At 60.5% G+C, this 19,417-nt stretch overlaps 4 protein-coding genes across 5 annotated transcripts in view; 3 read left to right on the top strand and 1 right to left on the bottom strand.

Annotated features, from left to right (window-relative positions):
- Positions 1-591: 591 nt before the first annotated feature.
- On the top strand, positions 592-2,282 carry C23H2orf81 (chromosome 23 C2orf81 homolog). The gene is made up of 3 exons (XM_054172107.1): positions 592-850; positions 993-1,202; positions 1,918-2,282. Exons 1-3 carry the CDS (start codon positions 626-628, stop codon positions 2,272-2,274), a joined length of 792 nt encoding a protein of 263 aa, XP_054028082.1. The 5' UTR covers positions 592-625; the 3' UTR covers positions 2,275-2,282.
- Positions 2,283-2,770: 488 nt separating this feature from the next.
- On the top strand, positions 2,771-6,013 carry LOC104308838 (retinol dehydrogenase 13-like). Its single transcript, XM_054172231.1, has 5 exons — positions 2,771-3,059; positions 4,274-4,708; positions 4,787-4,975; positions 5,486-5,592; positions 5,682-6,013. Exons 1-5 carry the CDS (start codon positions 2,903-2,905, stop codon positions 5,874-5,876), a joined length of 1,083 nt encoding a protein of 360 aa, XP_054028206.1. The 5' UTR covers positions 2,771-2,902; the 3' UTR covers positions 5,877-6,013.
- Positions 6,014-6,154: 141 nt separating this feature from the next.
- On the bottom strand, positions 6,155-10,749 carry LOC128898433 (uncharacterized). 2 transcript variants are annotated; one of them, XM_054172227.1, is made up of 4 exons: positions 10,636-10,749; positions 8,164-8,321; positions 7,903-8,069; positions 6,155-7,501 (listed from the first exon to the last, which is right to left on the bottom strand). In XM_054172227.1, the coding sequence occupies exons 2-4, from the start codon at positions 8,312-8,314 to the stop codon at positions 6,206-6,208; spliced, it is 1,614 nt and encodes a 537-aa protein (XP_054028202.1). In that variant the 5' UTR covers positions 8,315-8,321; positions 10,636-10,749; the 3' UTR covers positions 6,155-6,205. The 2 variants fall into 2 exon arrangements, with proteins under 2 accessions (XP_054028202.1, XP_054028203.1); XM_054172228.1 differs by lacking the exon at positions 10,636-10,749 and adding an exon at positions 9,172-9,232.
- A 7,760-nt stretch (positions 10,750-18,509) lies between these two features.
- The window catches only part of DCTN1 (dynactin subunit 1), a 51,904-nt gene continuing 50,996 nt past the window's right edge, over positions 18,510-19,417 (top strand). Inside the window, exon 1 of the mRNA XM_054172229.1 lies at positions 18,510-18,844. Within this exon, the coding sequence (XP_054028204.1) occupies positions 18,812-18,844 (33 nt within the window). The 5' untranslated portion in view covers positions 18,510-18,811. The remainder of the gene's footprint in view (positions 18,845-19,417) is intronic.

Here is a 19,417-nt window from a genome sequence, read left to right as displayed (position 1 = left end):
GTGTGCGCTGGGCGTGCGGAGTGTGCGCTGGGTGTGCTGAGTGTGTGCTGGGTGTGCTGAGTGTGCTCTGGGAGTGCTGAGTATGCTCTGGAATGTGCTGAGTGTGTGCTGGGTGTGCTGGGGAGTGCTGGGATGTGCTGAGTGTGTGCTGGGTGTGCTGAGTATGCGCTGGGATGTGCTGAGTGTGCTCTGGGGTGTGATGAGTGTGCACTGGGTGTGCTGAGTGTGTGCTGGGTGTGCTGAGTGTGCTCTGGGAGTGCTGAGTATGCTCTGGAATGTGCTGAGTGTGTGCTGGGTGTGCTGGGGAGTGCTGGGTGTGTGCTGGGTGTGCTGAGTATGCGCTGGGATGTGCTGAGTGTGCTCTGGGGTGTGATGAGTGTGCACTGGGTGTGCTGAGTATGCTCTGGGATGTGAGGAGTGTGCACTGGGTTGTGCTGGGGAGGGTTGGGAGTATTGGGGTGAATTGTGGCGCGCTGGGATGTGCCGGGGTATACTGGGGTCTGCTGGAGTGTGCTGGGATGTATTGGGGTGTACTGAGGTGAGCTGCTGAGGTGTACTGGCAGGGGTGTGGCTCCCAAGCTGTGTCTGCCCCAGCTGCCATTGCTGTTGTGTGTCCCTACAGAAAATGATCCCCCGGGAGCGAGCAGCCACCTCCAAGTCACGGGTGGACAAGCCCCAGCAGCCCGTCGTGGCCACCAGCCATGCTGACGTGGTGTCCGGGCTGCTGCCCCAGGACGAGTGGCTGTCCCTGCTGGAGGCTGAGCAGGGGGACAGGGATGTTGGAGATACCCTTGCCGAGCTCTTGGACCGTGTGATGGATGGGTGCCTCAAAGCTGATGTGGCTCAGCAGGTGAGGTACCCACACCCTGCTTGCGGGGGGATCCCGGTGCCCACAGGTCCCTCGCAGCCTCTGTTCCATGGTGTGGAGAGGGACAAGGCTGCAGGGCACCAGCAGGGCACGGTGGAAGTCTCACCACTGGCTCTGCTGGCAGCTCGTGCCCTTCGTGGTGGCCCAGGCACGGGATGCCATCCTGCACATTGCCCAGTGGCGTTTCCTGGCACGGGATGAGGGAGATTCGGACCTCAAGGATGCAGATGGCACTTGGCAGGAGGATGAGGAGCCTGAGCCCCCCACCACGGACTCCTGGGCACGGGGCTGCGTTCCCACCCAGCGCGCTCATCTGTCCCCAGGTGAAGGAGAGGTGAGACAGACCCAAACTCACCATGGTCCTGAGTAGCCCCAGCAGATATCTGTTCCCTGACCTGGTCTCATCCAGGAGGTCCTCAGGATGCTGCCACACAGACCCTGGCAAGGCACAGTTGTCTCCCCCACACCCTCTGAGGTAGCCAGAGGGTCTGTGCCAAGGTGGCCAGGAGGCAAACACCCCCAGCCCACTCCAGTGACCCCCTTTGCTCTCTCCCTGACAGGTCTCTGGTGCACAGGAACGGCAGGACCCCCCTGTGGTTGCTGAGACTGAAGCTCACCCTGTGTCACCCCAAAGTTCCATTCAGGTCCCCAACACCAGTGCCACCCCCCCTGTGCAAGGTCCATCACATCCACAGGGGCTGCCAGTCAAAGTGGCCATTGCTCCTCGGTCCCCTGAAGGAAAACCTCCCGATGCTCTGTCCTTGCTACCTCAGCCAGCTCCCAGACCCCTCCACCCAGCCAGGCCACCAGACCCCTGTCCATCCCCAGGGCAGCCAGAGCAGGGATGGTATCCACTGTGGTCACCCCACAGGCATGTGAAGAGCAGAAGCATGGCAAGGGGCAGAAGCCAGGTGTCACCACTTCCATCTCCCTCCCGTGCCAGTCTGACCACGATGTGGCCAAGGCCGAAGCAGAAGGGATTCAACACCACTCCAGGGGTCCCCAGGCTGGGCTTTCAACGCCGGCCCGAGCACTGGATCTGGCCGCAGGTCGAGGTGCTGGACCCAAAGGACAAGCCGCTGGCACATCCCTATGGTGCCCGCTGGCACAGACGGGGATCAGAGAGGGGCAGCTCGCGGCTGCCGCAGGGGTCGGTCCCTACGAGGGGAACACAGCTCCAGGTTCCTCCCCCCGGATCCTCCCAGCCCATCGGCCACCTGCCTCAGCCACTCGGCTCTGTCCGGCTGGCCCCCGGTGTGACCGTCAGATGGGACGCCGGTGTGAAGCAAGAGGTTGAAGAGGACGAGAAGGAGGAGGAGACCGAGCAGAGCTTGAGACCCATCCACCCCACGGTGCTCCTCCCGGCCATGGCTACCAGGCAGGCCACGGGGGAGAGCAAGTACTGAAGGCAGCACCTCCCACATCACCCCGAGTGCTGCGGGCGGCTCCCAGCAGTCCGGGCCGGGTGTCCGGCTGGATGCTGCCCTCGCCTGGACGCCCAAGCTCCTGGAGAAGACATCGCCCTCGGCGGGCTCCTCACCCGTGGCTTTCAGCACGTTCGTGTTCCACACGGCGTCGCCACGAACACCGCGCCTGGCGCAGGGCTGGGCGCTCAAAGTGGCGCCGCGGCTCTGCCGGTGAGGATGGAGCTCGGTGCCTTTTGCCAGCTCTGTCAAAGAAATCAGACATCAAATAAAGAGGTTTCTGTCCCTCGGATCTGCTCCCGCGCTGAAGACCAGCCCTGTGGCTGTCACACCGTGGCTCTGGCACCAGAACAGGGTCGTCAGCAGGCCATGGTGCTGCCAGCCCTTCTGGCACACATCTCATAGAATCGTAGCATCACAGAATCAACAAGGTTGGCAAAGACCTCAGAGGTCATCAAGGCCAACCTGTCACCCAATGCCTCATGACTAACTAAACCATGGCTCCAAGTGCCACATCCAATCCCTTTTTGAACACCACTGGGCAAAGTTCCAGGACCGACCTCCAGCCTGAGCCAGACTCTGCACCCCAGGCACACCACAGTGCCCAGCCATGGATCTGCTGAGTGCCTGCAGCCACCCATGCTGGTTCCTGCTCACACTGCTTCTGGGGCTGCTCCTCTGGGCACAGAGGAGACAACGCTGGGACCCCCGCGGGTGTCCCACTGACCTGACCGGCAAGACAGTGATCGTTACCGGAGCCAACAGCGGTGAGCAGTGCCAGGGCAGTGCCAGTGCTGTGGGGCTTGGCATGGGGCTGGGGAGGTGCAGGGCATGGGGGCAGGGTCCTACCTGGCCATGGGACCCTTGGCAGCCAGAGCTGGGGGTGGTGGCAGCTCCCTGTCCCCTCGGGGTGGAGAATGGGCTGGTGGCATGCGTAGCGGTGATGGTGGTGCCGTGGGGTGGCCCGCAGGGGACGTGGGTCTCGCTTCCCCAGCCTTGGGAACACAGGCCCAGCTTTGGCACTGCAGGAATGGCTGGTGGCTGGTCCCTGGTCCCACACCATGCGCTGCTGGTGACCTGTGCTCACAGCCATGGTGCCAGCAGACATCCTCTGCACTGCACTGGCCACTGCACACCGCCTCCTGTGCTTGGGAGCTGGTCCTCGGTGAGCTGGCATCCTCCAGCCAGGAACAGCTCGGCCTTGATGGGCTCTGGGCAGCTGTGCCCCCAGCCCCTCCCCAGCTGCAGCGGCTGGACTCTGCCCCAGCCAGGTTAATGACTGACAGCCAAGGTCACTGCACTGCTGGCAGTGTCCCAACTGCCACCATGCTGCCTGCCACCATGAGCACCACACCGTGTTGGAACCAGAACCTCTTGCTGGGAGTGGGGTCACTGCTTCCACGTATGTCCCACTGCAAGGTACTGGGCTGGGACTGGCACAGCTCGGGCCAGTGGGACCCATGGAGCTCATGTGGTGACGTGTCCCCTTCCATGTGGGGCAATGGGATGCTCCAGGGCATGCTCAGGGACAGGGTGGCTCCACATGTGCTGGGGTCCATGTGCCTCTGAGTGCCTGTTGTTTCCTGCTGCACTGGAGCATAGTGCCAGTGCTGCGCTGCTGCATGGGTTTGGTGGCCATGGCTGCAGTCACCATCCTGCCTGTGTGGTCCAGGGTGAGCCATCGACTGACCTGCAGTGAGATGCTACCACCAGCTCCTTCCTGCACCCACCCTCATCTTCATCCCTGTCCCCATCCCCACACAGCCACACCATGCCACAGAGCCTGGAACACTGCCCCCCTGACACCCTGTGTTGGGGTGGGCACTGGGCTCCTGGCAGTAGCTGAACTGCCCAGGACAGGGCTCCCCTCTACAGTCCTGCCTTGCTCCCAGGGCTGCCGCGGCCCCAGGGACAGGGACACGGATCCCCTAGGGACCCCTCACCACGGGGACCCGTCGGGGTTCACCTCCCTGTGGCGCAGGGATTGGCAAATGTGTGGCCATGGACCTGGCCCGCAGGAACGCCCGCACCATCCTGGCGTGCCGGAGCCAGGAGCGGGGCCAGGCGGCGGTGGAGGAGATCCGGGCGGCCACCGGCAACCCCGCAGTGCTGCTGCGGGTGCTGGACACCAGCTCGCTGGCCTCGGTGCGAGCCTTCGCCCAGGCTGTGCTGCAGGAGGAGACGCGGCTGGACGTGCTGGTCAACAACGCCGGCGTCACCGGTACGCTCCGCGCCCGGGGTCAGGGTCGGGCCCCCGCCAGCCCCGGCCACAGTCCAGCTTCTCCTCGCCGCCCGGCTCCTGGCCAACCTGTCCCCCCTCGCCCAGGGCTGCCTTTCACTGTCACGCCGGAGGGCCTGGAAATGACCTTCGCCACCAACCACCTGGGCCCCTTCCTGCTTACCAACCTGCTGCTGGGTGAGCACTAGGGGGCTGCCGGGGGGCTGCGGGGCTGCCGGGGACCCCTTCCCACTCACCGCTCCCTGCCCCACGCAGAGCTGCTGAAGGCCTCGGCGCCTGCCCGCGTGGTCAACGTCTCGTCGCTGCGGCACAGCGCGGGCACCGCTGACGGCCGGTACCTCACCGGGCAGCGGCGGCCCAGGGGCTACGACGCTGCCTACAACAGCACCAAGCTGATGAACGTCCTCTTCAGCGCCGAGCTGTCCCGGCGGCTGCACGGCACAGGTGGGTGCCAGGATAAGCTGTGCCAGACTCTGCCGTGCCGTGCAGTACCCTGACGAGCAGTACCATGCTGTACTGAGCAGCGCCATGCAGGGCTGTGGCTATACCATGACATGCAGTGCCATGCTGTGCCATGTCACACAATGCCCAGCAGTACTCTGCTGTGTCATGCTATACACGGCCAATACCGTGCAGTGCTGTGCTGCTCCATGCCACGCGGTCCTGTGCCAAGCAGCTCCCAGGGAGCGCTGCACCCTGTCCTCAGGATGCTGTGCCAGGACACAGGTGCTGCATGACGGGGTCAGGGTGGGTCTCAGCCCTGGCAGAAGCTCTCTGGGACACCCCCATGCACCTTGCCCAGGGATGACCGCATCCCCTGGGGCATCTCTGGTGCTGGGGCACGGTGGAGCCCCCATTCTGAGCCTGGGCTTGGGCAGCATTCAGGTGCCAGGGACCAAGCACTGGCTGTGCCAGGGTCCTTGAGGGCACGGTGCCATGAGTGTGGTTTGGCAGGGGTGACCAGCAATGTGCTGAGTCCTGGCGTGGTGAGCACCAGCATCATGCGGCACTTCGGCTGGGCCATGCGCACCCTCTTCTTCCTCCTCCGCCCCCTCATAAAGGTGAGGGGCAGTGCCCACACCCCCCCTCCCATGGCAGCAGGGTGGGCAGGGGGCTGCCAGGCCCCCTCCTCACGGCACTGCATCCACAGTCGCCGGAGCAGGGCGCCATCAGCACCATCTACTGCGCTGTGGCAGAGGAGGTGTCGGGCATCACAGGCAAGTACTTCAAGAGCGACTGCAGGCTGGCACTGCCCGCCCCGGCCGGGCGCGACGCTGCGCTGGCTCGCAAGCTCTGGGAGGAGTCGGAGAGGCTGACAGGGCTTGGGGACAGACCCCAGCACTGAACCAGCAGTGGCTGTGCCACACCTGATGTTGCCAGCTGCTGTGCCAGGATCCCTGCAGCTCCCTGGAACGTAGGGATGGATACTGCCAGGGGGACACCGGTGCCATGTGGGTGCTGGGCAGTCTGTGCCAGGGTGCAAGCAGCTGCCCCAGCACCCTAAAGTACAGCACAGGGGGGATCACCCCACTGAAGTTCTGCCCCCCCCCCCCCTTCCAGACCCTTCCCAAAGGGAAAGAGTGGCCACAGAGCCTGGCTGTCGCAGGACAGCCACCGCAGTGGGCACAAATGGTGCCACGGGGCATGGCCTAACTGGTTTATTAAAGGATCTGGTTACTCCCAGGCAATGTCCAGCTCCAGCTGCTGTGTGTGTGCCATCTTCACAAAGCTGTCATAGTCCCTCCGGGAGATGTTCCAGCAGTGGGACAGGTCCAAGCGGCGCAGGGGACTCTGGGAGCTCAGCAGGAGCCACACAGTCTCGCTGGACACAGAGCTCTTGGCCAGTGAGAGCTCCTGCAGCTCCAGCAGTGGTGGCCCCGGTGCTGCCAGCACCGTCTGGAACACTGAGTCCAGTGGGAAGGGGACACTGAGCAGGTGAAGGGTCTGGAGGCGTGGAGCATGGCACAGCAGGGAGGCCAGTGTGGCACACAATGCCAACCTGTGCCGTGCAGGGAAGACGTCAGTGGCGCTGGCCAGGGCCAGGGAGAAGCTGTGGAGCTGGGTGAGGCTATGGGGCAGCAGGTCGGTGGCCCAGTGCAAGGGGTCCTCTGGGACCTCAAGGTGGGCTTTTGTGTCTGGCATGGTGTGCAGCTCGGCGCTGAAGGCCTGCAGGCTGGTGCAGCTGGCAAGCAGGGAGGGCAGGGAGACCTCATCCTGGCAGCAGAAGCCATGCAGGCCCAGGCTCTGCAGGCGAGGGCCCAGTCTCTGAACCAGCGGCACCACCTCTGTCAGCGTCCGGCTCTGCGGCCCGGCACAGCCCAGGGTGAGCCGGGCCAGGTGGTCCCAGCCTAGCAGTTCCCAGCTGCTTGCCAGGCCTGGGGTGTCCCCTAGCCACACACTGGCCTCCCTGGTTTGAGGACAGACAGCGTGGACAGTGGCCAGAGCCAGCTCCTCTACCTCCTCTACGTGCTGAAGGGGCAGGGTGAGCGGGGGGCCCCCAGGGACAGCCCCTCGTCGCTGTGCCAGCTCTGCCAGTGAGGGAAAACCCTCAGTGTCCTTTGTGCCATCAAACTGGCACTTGTGGAAGAGGTGGAGAGCTTCTGGCACTGCACTGTGGGCCAGAAACTCCAAGCGTGGCAGAGCCAGCAGCAGGAAGGCCACCGCTGGCACCATGTCGTCCACCGGCTCCACGTCGCGGGCCAGCAGGACGCGGAGCCTGGGGCAGCAGAGGGCCTGGGCCAGGGGGTCGTAGGCCAGGTGGCGCAGGGCGCGGGGGGACACCTTCTTGCAGCAGGACACGTCCAGCTCCTGCAGGCGCCGGCAGCAGGAGCCCACAGCTGAGAGCACCTGGACGTTGGCCTGGGTCCCTGCCAGCCTCAGCTGGCAGAGCTGTGGCAGCCCCTCAGCCAGGTCCACCAGAACGTCCGCCGAGAGCCGGCTGCAGCCCTGCAGGTCCAGGGAGCTCAGGTTCTGCCACGGCACAGAGAGAGAGACCTTCAGTAGGCAGGGGATGCAGGGGGACCCTGACACCCCTCTGTTTCCCAACATCCACCCATGGAGGGTGGGCTCCCCCACTCCCTCTCTTCCAGCATCACTGTGGGTGGGCACCCCCTGCCCTTCTCCCCCAGCCCCACAGAAGGTGGGCAGCCCCATTCCTGCTCTGCAAGTTCCACAAGGGGTAGGCACCCCCATTCCCCCTCCCCTAGACCCCCAGAGTTGGGCACTGCCAGCCCCGTGGAGCATTGGCACACCCAAGCCTGCTCTCCCAGCACCAGGATGGGTGGGCAGCTCCTAGCCCCGCTTCCCCAGCCCCACTGCAAGGTGGGTGGGCACCCAAAGCCCCAGGGTGGTTGGGCACCGTGCCCACTGACCTTGCAGCGCATGGTGATGAGCTGGCCAATGGCATTGCTGGCCAGGCTGGGGCACGGCCGCAGGCTGAGCTCCTGCAGGTGTGGCACCAGGAGCAGGTGAAGTGCTGCCCGCGTCAGGCGCCGGCTCTTGCCCAGCAGGTGGATCAGCTCCTGCACCAAGCTGCCAGCTGTGGAGAGACTGAGGGTCAGACAGAGCGCCCTGGCACCGCTCACCCATCCTCCTCCTCCTCAGAAAGGAGGTCCCTGGCCCCTAGCACTCACCCAGGTCGTTAAAGGGACCCATGACAAAGCGGAACTGGTACTCATCCAGGTAGTTCTTGCTGTAGTCCTTCACCCAGAGGCTCTCCATGTGCTGGGCCAGGCTCTGCAGGCAGAGGCTGCGCAGCGCTGCCACCTCCTTTCTCCTCGGCATCTGGCTGCTGTAGGGGGAAAAGGACAATGGGGCAGGGCACAGCAGGCTGTGGCCAGGGCCCGAGTTTGTTTCAGGTGTACTTCAACCATTTCTGTCAAATGCATCACGGAAGCTCTGCCTCGGAGCATGTGGCCTCGCCCAGCCTGGCTGGGTGTCCACCCAGGGCTGATTTCACTTTCCTGGGGCTCTGGGCACCAACACAGCAGTTTAATCCCGCTTGAAATCCCAGTGCAAGCAGAGAGGACTCACCAGTACAATTCACCTTGAACCCACTGGCAGAGCTGAGGAGGGACTGGGATAAACAAATTACCCCAGCTGCCCCTTGCCAAGAGTGACACCCTGGACCTCACCACCACACTGGCAGCTGGCTGCAGCAGTACTGAGGAGGGAAGAGCATGGTGCTGGGAAGGGAGCAGGGGCTGGGAAGATGGGTAGAAGTGCTAACCACAATGTTAACTGGGACCAGCAAGACTTGGCTAATTGCTTTATGGGAGCATCCCTGCAACTAGACAAGAAACAAGGGGCTGAGTCTCGATTAAAGCAGTAGCCAAGTTAACACCAAATCCCAGGTCCTGGATCTAGAAACACTGGAGACATCCCAGTGCAGCCAGTGGGCTGGGGCTGAAAATACACTGGACCAACCAGCACAGATCTAGCTGTGGTTAGCAGGGCCCCGATTGGGTACAAGCATCTGAGTACTAATAGCTTCGTGGACAAGGGAGGCTGAAAAGCGGCCTGACCCTCCCATGCCACCTGTGGGACTCTCACCCAGACAGCGTAGTCGGTTCACTGGGACAGCAGATGGGGCGGTGGCAGTCGCCCGCCCGGTAGGCCGCTACCCAGCCTGCAACACTTACCGACAGCTCCACGTCCCGTTCCGCTTCCTCCTCTGTCCCAGCCGTACCTACCCGTCGGGGAGGGCCCAGCCCCATCGGGGAGGACCCAGCCCCGTCGGGGAGGACCCAGCCCCATCTGCGCCGGTAGCCCCCGCCCTACTGTGTTCCCTTCCGTAGGCCGCCCCGCCGGCTTCACTGCCGTCAACACGCATGGTCACTTCCGGGAACCCCTTCCGCCCTTCGGCCCCCGAGGGCTGCCCACACTAATGCCTGCGCCAATCTGGGCCAGGCGCGCGGCAGCGCGGTGAGGCAGCGCTGCGGGCAGCCCGGACAGGCCTGGTGGGGGCCTTGCGGGAGGGGCCGCTGGTTTCCGAGGGCGGGAGGCGGGGACCGGCGCTAAGGAGCGGTCGGGTGGCAGGTACCGGGCGGGGGCGGCCTTGGGTGGGTCCTGGAATCGGGAGGGGGTTTCCCCTGCCTTATAGTGTGTGCTTTAGTGGAGAAGGTGGTGAATTGTCAATACTGGGGCGCGGAGCGTCCCCTTCCCTTCATAGGGGGGCGTGTGGGGGGGCCTCTGAGGCGCGATCGGGAGGTCTCTGCTTCCCCCCGAGGGATGTGTAGGGTTGGGGTCGATGCTGAGTCAGCATTGAGGGATCGCTCATCTTCCTCATGGGGTAGCTGTCGGGGGTGTGTGTGTGTCAGTGCCGGTGTACCCCAGCACCCACCCATGGAGTATTTGGAGGCGGGGGGGGGAGCAGTACTGAGGGACCCCCATCCCCATGGGGTGTCTGCTAGGGCAGGGTCAGTGCTGGGGAACCCCAGCTCTCATGTTGGGGAAGGGGGCGGTGCTGGGTAGGCCTCTCGCAGGGACGTAGCAGGGCTCCAGGCTCTGTTCTCCCCTGTGGGGTAGCTCGTGGCCTCCCACCACATCCACCTCCCGCCCAGCCCTGCCTCCTCCTGCAGCAGGGGGTGTGTGGGCAGGGGAGACGTCCATAGTAGTAGGTGCTGGGCCCCCTGCCCAGGGTCTTGATGCAATCCTGCCTGTCCCTTGCTGTGCCTAGTGCCTGTGCTGGGATAGAACCATTACTCCCTTCCTCTGTGCCGGACCCCATCAGTGACCCAGCAGTGACAGTGCTGCTGGGGACACTGGGCACTGCCATTTGATGTGGCACCAGTACCTGCAGCCCAGCTCCAGAGTCACTGGGCAGGAAGAAACCTTTGCCAGTGAGAGCAGTGGTTTCCTCAACTGAGTCCTGAGCTCACTGTGGAAATAAGGATTCTGTTTGGAGCAGATATTTCCAGCAACAAATGTAAGGAGAGATGGGAGCAGACCTGAGAGGCCAGTGTGCCTTGAGGGGTAGTAGAGGCAGAGCTGGCTGTGCTCAGGGACATTTGCATTAGGCTTTGTTTTGGTTAAAAAAAGAGAGTAATCCTTCCCCGCTGCTGTGCCCAGCTGCAGGGTTTGGGGTTGTTTCCAGTGTAATTCACCTTTTCCCTCAGCGTGGTGCTGAAAGCCTTCTGTCCGTCTGGGACACGGTGACTGGCTCCCTCCTGTGGGGTGCAGCATGCTGATTCCATGGTGGGCCCCTTTGGGATGAAGGAATCTGTGCCATGGGGAAAGAAAAAACCAAACAGAGTCACCCTGGATTGCCATGGGAACCTCTCTCCTAGTGAGGACAGAGCTCGCTCTGCACCCCTCGGCATCAGCCTTCAGTCTTCACTGAGCTGGAGCTTCATTGTGAAACAGGAGGAGATCTCACATCTGAGCAGAGCCTGGCTGTGGCCCCAGCCTCTTCCAGCAGTGTGTGTGAAGGTTCCCAAGCTGGGGAGCAAGGAGTTAGCACTGAAAACCTGCATCCCACCTGTCTGGGTGAAATAGCATCATGGAAGGAATAGAAACCTGGATGGAACAGAGTCATGGAAGGAATAGAATCCTGGATGGAATAGAGCCATGGAAAGAATAGAATCCTGGATGGAATAGCATCATGGAATGAATAGCATCATGGAAGGAATAGAATCATGGAAGGAATAAAATCCTGGATGGAATAGAATCCTGGATGGAATAGAGCCATGGAAGGAATAAAATCCTGGATGGAATAGAATCTTGGGTGGAATAGAATCATGGAAGGAACAGAATCCTGGATGGAATAGAATCATGGAAGGAACAGAATCCTGGATGGAATAGAATCATGGAAGGAACAGAATCCTGGATGGAATAGAATCATGGAAGGAATAGAATCCTGGATGGAATAGAATCATGGAAGGAACAGAATCCTGGATGGAATAGAATCATGGAAGGAATTGAATCCTGGAATTGAAGAGACCTTTAAGATCATTGACTCCAACTGTCAGCCCAGCACTGCCAAGAAATGGTGGTTCTGAATTTAAGATGGAGCCAAAACCTTATGAGAAGCAGAAGTGAAGATTTGAGGAGCAGCATTTAGGAAGGAGCAGAAGCTGCACAAGCTGCAAGGGTCAGCCCTGGGATTAGAGGTAGTTGGCTTTGGAGGTGGAGTAGCAGTGACTCAGCCGTTGGGGAACTGCTGCAGAGCTGATCTGCAGGTGTTCAGTGGGCAAGAAGAGAACAGGAATTGTTGTGCCTGGGTGTTTGTTTGGATCCTGGGATGCTTTGGCTTGGAAGGGACTTTAAAAGTCATCTAGCCCAATCCCCAGGCACATTCTCTTCCATACAGTCCAGTAAAGGTGCAGTATGGCTCTGGTAGCTGTGTGCTGGGCACACAGAGCCCTCGTTAGGCAGCAGGATAATTGACTGATCAAATCAGCACTGGCCCATGGCCCTTGCTTTGTGGCCCATGGGGCTGTAGGGGGTGTGTCCATGTGTCATGCCAGTCCTCAGCCCTGCTGCGTCTAATCAGCAGCTCCAACCTTTCTGATCGCTTTGGGCTTGAAGGGATCTCATTTCCTCCTCTGCAAGGTGAGGGCCACGAGCCCCACCTTTGGCCTGTGCCACAGAATGTCCCTGGGGCTCAGCCCAAGCATGGTGGCTGTGGTGGTACCTCCCCCTGTGCTGCTGCCATTGCCACCTTGCCCCTTCATGGCTGCTGTGGCCTTGTGCCCCTCAGGGGGAGGAGACCCTTAAAGAGGAGACCGTCCCTAGCACTGCTGCATTTCCATCCTCCTTCCCTGCTGCCCAGTGCAGGGGGAGCCCTGGAGGGGTCCCCCAAAGCCTGGTGTGTGAGCTGAGCGTCTGTGCTGGGTGTTTGCAGTTAAATGGGTCTCTTGGTGCCTTCAGACAGCAAGCTGGGGCTGTTCTGTGCAGCTGAGCTGTCCAGGGGCTACACCCTGGCAGATGAGAGCTTCTGTGGACTCCATAGCTCTCCTCAACAAACACAACCTTTCCTTGTGGTTCTGGTGATGGTGAATCCTGGTTGGTTTCAGAGCTCCTGCAGCATGCACCCAGCACAGCCTGGGTGTGTGTGGCCTTGCTGCACTCTGCAGCGCTGCAGAGAGGAGCACAAAGCAGCCCAGGGCTGCTTCTTTTCCCTGCTTGCTAACAGAATCTCCCAGGTCCTTTATGTGTGGTGCAAGATTCCCTGAGCAAAGCTCACCAGGAAGGGCTGGGCTGGTCCTTAACTGGGAGGTGGATGTTGTGTTTGGGTTTTAGGATACTGCCGAGGTCTGCTGTGTGACCTTGGACTGATTTCTGTCTTCTCTTTAAGCACCAAGGCAGTGCCTGGGACCCACTCCGCGGTGCTCTGCCTGGGTTTAACGTTCCTAAACTGCATTGGGAATGTCTGGGGGGGTGCAAGGAGCAATCTTAGTTTGTTTTTGATAGCAGGAGGTGCTGTGAGGAGCAGCTCTGCCAGCCAAGGCTCTCCTTCAGGCAGTTGTGTTCTACTAACACACTGCAAAGCCCCAGATCCCCAGCAGGACCTGGGGAAGCTGAATCCCGGGGGGGAGGTTTCCACCCTTTCTAGCCTAAACACTCTGCAATTTTGTCTTGAAAATAGCTGAAGAGTGCAAAGCAGTGAGGCAGAAAATGGGCTGTGAGCCAGCAGGAGCTGTGGCAGCTGGGCACACAGCACCTTGGCTGGATCCTCCTCTTGGCATGGGAGGAATTCTCTGCTGGGTGATCAATTGATGGATTAATTGGGGTTTATGGGCTATGAAATGCCCGGCAAGCCCAGATAATGCCGCCACAGAGTGGGGAGAGGCGATGGCATGCCTGGGTTCTCTGCCCTGGGAGGGAAAGGGGGGTGCTGGCTGGGAATTCCACAGCAAGAGAAGTTCATTAGGGATGGTAATTGCTCCAAGAAAGAAGTGAAGGGTGCTTGGATCGGTGCTGCGAGGCAGCAGCTGGTCAGTCTCACGGTTTGGGTTGATCTTGGAGCAATAGAGCAGGGAGGAAGGAAGAGTTTTGGTTGATCTCCGCGCAATAAAGCCGAGCAGGGCTGCATTCAATTCAGCTTTTCTGGCTGCAATTAACCCGCTGAGGGCTGAGTGGCACCGACATGGAGGTGGCTGGGGTTCGGTAGCCACGGAAGGGGCTGGGGGATGAAATAATGAGCGGTGGTTCGATGGAGATGAGCCGAACGTGACTGACCTCCTCCCGCCGCCGGGGAGCCGGGGCTGGTCCGCGGCATCTCTTGGGGCTGTTTCCGTGGTTACTGTCCCCTGGCAGCGCTGCTGGCACATCGATCGCCACCCGCGGAGTTTCCCTGTCAAAGCCCGGAGGGAAATGCTTGGGTCCGGGGCAGGAGGGCTGGAGCCGGCGTTGTGCCGCGGCGGCTGCGGCGCTGCGCTGCTGCAGCTGTGCAGGGCGCAGGCTCGCAGCGCCCGCCGGGTCCTAGTGCCATGGATCCATTCTGGCTCGGAAACGGGGTGCTCAGCGGTGCTGGGGTGCTGGCAGCGGTGTCCCCTCCCCCAGCGGCTGGCGTTTGGTGGCACTGCGGTGACACACGTGTCTGATGGCTTGTTTGAAACAGCTGAGGCATCTCAATAGCCTCCTCCTGGTCCCGAGTGGCAGCGTGGGTGAGCTCCCGCTGTGTCCTGGGTGTTGTGCCAGTCACAGAATCGTCTCTGCACCGCGGGTGTGCAGGCTGAGACCTGCCCTGTGCCCGGGGGGGGGCATAGGGACAGTACAAGGGATGCTCTGTGCCCCACAAAGATCATGGTCTGAATGTAGGAGGGGACAGTTTGTGACATGGGAAGCGTGAAGAGTTTCTGGGGCGGCGCTGCTGGGTGTGGGGGCTTCAGCCTGGCTGCAGCACACAGTGTGCACTGGTTGGCAGTGCAGAGGCTTAATTCAGGTTTTCAGTGGCTCAGCAGATTTTTTTTCCCTGTGTTATTGGCCTCATTTAGATGGCTTTTGGGAGGCAGCAGTAAGTTTGTTCTGCTCCTGGCAGTGCTGGAGTCGAGATTTGTTTGGCTCTTGCACCAGCTACAGGGCTGGAATTTGCCTTTCTTAACAGGGAATCATTTGGGATGGAGAAGACCTTTAGGACCATTGAGTCCAACCATTAGCCCATCACATAACCATGTTTTTAGCACCACATCTCCACAGCTTTGGAATCCTTCCAGGGATGGGGACTCCCCCAGTGCAGCCTGTTCTAGGGTTTGACTACCCTGTGGGGGGAAAAATTGTGCTTCATGTCCAGCCTAAACCTTCCCCTGGCACAACCTGAGTCTGCTTCCTCTTGTCCTGTCACAGACCTGCCCACTGCACTCTGCTGTTCTGCCCTTCAGAACAGAGGAGGAGGAGGAGCTGGTGCAGGTCAAGCTTCCCTTGCAGTCATTCCCCATCAAGAACAGAGAAGTCCCCAGGCTGAGTTTCAGGTCACCTGGAACAACCTGCAGAGCTTAGAGTTTAATCAACAGCCTTAAGCTCATCAAATTCAGTCTGGATTCATACTAGCACCATAAAGAGTGAACCTTGAAGTGCCATGCTTAGAGTTTCTTCTCTGAGCCCAAGTTTGCTGGAAACTGAGCAGCTTATGACTCAAGAGGAAGCTTTGCTGCCCTTATTCTGACACTGGGCACCACTCAGAATCTGGCCTTGTCCTCTTGCCCCCCACCCTTTAGCTCTTGCTGAGCATTGCTCCTATGCCCTCTGGGGCTGCTCTTCTCCAGGCTCTCAGCCCCAGGGCTCCTCACAGAGAGGCTCCAGGCCCCTCAGCAGCTTTGTAGCCTCTGCTGGACTCTTTCCAGCAGTTCCCTATCTCTTCAGCTGGGGAGCCCAGAAGACCTGGACCCAGTCCTCCAGATGTGGCCTCCCTAGGGCAAAGTAAAGAGGGAGGGAACCTCCCTCCACCTGCTGGCCACACTCTTCTTCATGCACCCCAGGATCCCAATGGCCTTCTTGGCCACAAGGGCACCTTGCTGGCTCATGGTGAGCTTCTTGTCCACCAGCACTCCCAGATCCTTCTCCACAGAGCTGCTGCCCAGCAGGTCAGCCCCTCAGCTGTGCTGGTGCAGGACCCTGCCCTTAGCACTGCTGACCTTCACCAGGTTCCTGCTCACACTCTCCAGCCTGGGCAGGCTTGTTTCAAGTGTGCAAATGTTTCCCACTTTGGCACAACTGTTTTTAGTGACACCATAACCATTCCCCAGCTGGGTGTTAGAGCCTCAGCTGTGTCCTTACTGGAAACCCCTTCACTCTGTCCTCCTCTGTCTTGCTCCTTTCTCTGGGGGGGTGGGGAGGGGAGATGGGGCAGTCTTAGGTGAGCTCCATGCTGCTGGTGGTGGTTTGTGGTGCCACTGGCATTTGCCAGGAGGTGCTGGCTGCTGAGCAGAGTGGTGGGATGGGCTCTGGGGGGGCACTCTGGGGGGATAATGGTGTTGCTGTTTGAAAAGGTTTGCTTCAGGTTTAAGGTGGCAAACTCCAGGAGTGGGCAGGAGGGAGAGGGAAGTCAGCCATGCAGCATTTGTGGTGTTGGTTTTAAATGGAAAAAGAGCTTCCAGCTGCAGCTGGCCTCGCTGGGAGGAAGCCTTCCTGGTGTGGTCTGGTGTCTGTTCTGTTATCCCTAAGGATCTGTGGGAGGGACAGGGCTACATTCCCATCCCTTGGGCAGTGGATGTGACCTGCATCACCCATTCCCAGGCCACTGCAGCACTGTTCCCTCTCTGCACCTTCTCAAGCCTCTGTGAAATCCTGTAGCTGTTTCCCAGTTTCCTTTGCCTCCAGAGGAGGATTTATTAATGGGATTTCCCTGCTTGTCCTTCCAGCTTCTCCCTCAGATGATGTTTCCTGCAGTGTACCCTCCCAGGCTCTGGAAGTGGGTCACTGTAGGCTTCCAAAGCTGGAGGTGGTGGCTAAAGCACCTGCTGGGCTTTCTAAAAGGGAAAAAAAATCAGTGTAATGAGAAAGGAAGCAGAAGGGACCTGATTTGGTGAGCCTGGGCAGGGCAGGGAGCCCCAGTGTGTGCACAGCCCTTGGAGAGGAACAGGGAAAGGTGACTCAAGAGGTGTTTCTTGATGTTGGGGAGTCTTTTGTCACACAGCTGATGGTGCTGGAGTGTATCCAGAGAAGGGTAATGAAGCTGGTGAGGGGACCAGAGCACAGGACTGTTGAGGAGCAGCTGAAGGAGCTGGGGTTGTTGAGCCTGGAGAAAAGGAGGCTGAGGGGAGACCTCCTGGCTCTCTACAGCTCCCTGAGAGGAGGCTGGAGCCAGCTGGGGCTTGGTTTCTTTTCCCAAGGAACAAGCTGTAGGAGAAGAGAGAATGGCCTCAAGTTGTGCCAGGGGAGGTTTAGGCTGGACATGAGGAGCAATTTCTGCCCCTTGAGGGTTGCCAAGGCCTGGCCCAGGCTGCCCAGGGCAGTGCTGGAGTCCCCATCCCTGGAGGGGTTTCAGAGCTGTGTAGCTGTGGTGCTGAGGGCCATGGTTTAGTGGTGCCCTGGCAGTGCTGGGCTAAGGGTTGGGTTTGATGATCCTAAAGGTCTCTTCCGACCTAAAGAATTCTGTGTTTCAGTCCAGCACTTCCTCTGCACCCTTCCAAACACCTCCTGCGGAGGTTGGTTTTTCTCTCCATCCTCTCCAGGTAGGTCATCACCTTTGCTGCGGTCGCTGCAGTCAGGTGCAAACCCAGGGTGCAGCCCGCAGTAAATTCAGGGTGCAGCCCGTGCCTTGGGAGCCGCCGCGGGGGGCGGCGTGCCGGGGGCGGTGGCGGGGCAGGAAGCCCCCAGCTGGCGGGGCAGGAAGCCCCCAGCTGCCGGTGCGTGCTGGTGTCCCTCCGCCGGGGAGGAGGTGGCTGGTGGCGGTGGCTTGCCAAAGCTGTGCTCACCATTTCAAAGGCAGCAATTAACGCTGCAGACAGCTCTGAGAAGAGGGGCTGATGACTTTAATTAGGCTCCTATTCAGATCAACCCGGGGAAGAACAATTATTGATTTAACAAATGCCCCTCGTTAACTGTTTGGGCTCCGAGCCTGCGGCTGCCTCTGCTCCGGCTGTGTGCTCGCCTCAGCTGGGGAGCTCAGCCTGCTCTGTTGGGCTGCATGAGGAGCAGTGTGGCCAGCGGGTCCAGGGAGGTTCTCTTCCCCCTTTACTCTGCCCTAGGGAGGCCACATCTAGAGTGCTGCCTCCAGTTCTGGGCTCTCCTCTTCAAGACAGAAATGGAGAACTACTGGAGAGAGTCCAGCAGTTGGATGCTGAGGGGCCTGGAGCATCCCTGTGAGGAGCAAGGGACGAGAGCCCTGGGGCTGTTGAGCCTGGAGAAGAGCAGCCCCAGAGGGGATCCGATCAATAGCTAAGGGGTGGGGTGCTAGAGGATGGGAGCAGTGCCCAGCGACAGGACAAGGGGCAACAAGCCACAAACTGGCACCCAGGAGGAGAAACTTGTTTCCTGAAAGGGTGCTGGAGCCCTGGAGCAGGCTGCCCTGAGAGGCTGTGGAGTCTCCTTCCCTGGAGAGCTTCCAAACCCACCTGGGCATTGTGATCGTGGGCAAGCTGCTGTGGGTGCCCTGCTTTAGCAGGGGCGGTGGGCTTGGTGGTCTCCAGAGGTCCCGCCCAGCCTCCACTGTGCTGGGCTTTGGGAATTCTCTGATCCTGACGTTGTTTCTCTTTAAACTTTGCCATGGAGTGATGTGGTGCTGGGGGACTGGGAAGGGGAAGTCATGGCTAGTGGGGGCAAGACTTGGTGCTTAGCGAGGGGTCTGGGGGGCACCCCGAGCCTGGCCATGGCACTGGCTTCTTGGTTAGCTTCCAGGTAGGAGGAAATCAGGGCATCCCCTACACCCAGCAGGACAGCTTGCGGGAGGCTTTATGCTTCCCAGCGCCTTTTGTCCTTCCTTTTGTCCTTCCTTCCCTCGGGTGGGCGAGCGGTGGCCGTGCCAGTGGCAGTGCCGCGGCCGTGCCAGTGGCAGTGCCGCGGCTGTGCCAGCGCCGATTGCTGCTGGTGCTGCGGTTCCGCCGGCAGCCGGGGAGCGTTAGGACCCAGCAGTGCTGGTGACAAGTCTGGAGCAGCACTAGCGCAGAGTAGGCTCCATCAGCCGGGCTGGATTTCTGTGTATCCTCTAGTAAAGAATCCTCGGCCAGGAAAGGGCTTTTCCCCCTTCCTGTGCCACCCGGCAGCGCCTGGCCGGGCACGCCGGGATGCTTTGACGGGCAGGAGGGGGAGCGAGCTCTGCTGAATTCCTGCTGGCCATGAGGGCAGAACGGCAGCTACAAAGGATAGATCTTTAAAATAAAGAGAGGAGCCAGCAGCAGCATGGCCCAGAGCAAGAGACACACGTACAGCCGGGTAAGCCGCGGGGGGAAACTTGCTGGCAAAGTCCTGGCGATGCCGGGAGGTGATGTGGGGCTGTGCGGCGATGCCGGGAGGTGAGCTGGTGCTGTGCGGTGATGCTGGCGCAGGGGAAAACAGAGCTGGGGTTGTGCTGAAATGGAGATCGTGCTTCCTGGGCTTTCCTCTGTCTGGAATTTCATCTCCTCCTGCCTGGCAGCCTGTGTTCGGTGGGTGGGGGTGGTGGCGGGGGGGTGGACAAACAGCCCGAATCCCGCCAGCGGCCGCGTCCTTCGGGTGCAAGTTAGGGAAGGGTCAGCAGGACCGCGGCGAGGCCTCGGCTCAGGCAGAGCCTTGCTGGGGGCTGCTCGGCACAGAGATTTGGGCTTCTTTTCCTTTCTGCAGCCCGGGGTTTGTTGCTTGGGGTGGGTTTTTTTTTGTGGCTGTGGTGGGTTTTTTTTTCCTCCCCCTGTGCTTATTTTCCAGGTTGCAGGGTGAGATGCTCAGCTTCCGAGTGCCTGCCAACCATTTCCAGGTTTTACCGTGCCGCGGTTAACCCTGGGCGGGCAGAGCCCCGGGCACCCGGCCCCG

The sequence above is a fragment of the Dryobates pubescens genome, chromosome 23 (assembly GCF_014839835.1).
Source record: "Dryobates pubescens isolate bDryPub1 chromosome 23, bDryPub1.pri, whole genome shotgun sequence".
In the NCBI taxonomy this organism is placed as follows: Eukaryota; Metazoa; Chordata; class Aves; order Piciformes; family Picidae; genus Dryobates; species Dryobates pubescens.
The sequence above is the reverse complement of the archived record's forward strand: the minus strand, read 5'-3'. Positions and strand labels throughout refer to the sequence as shown.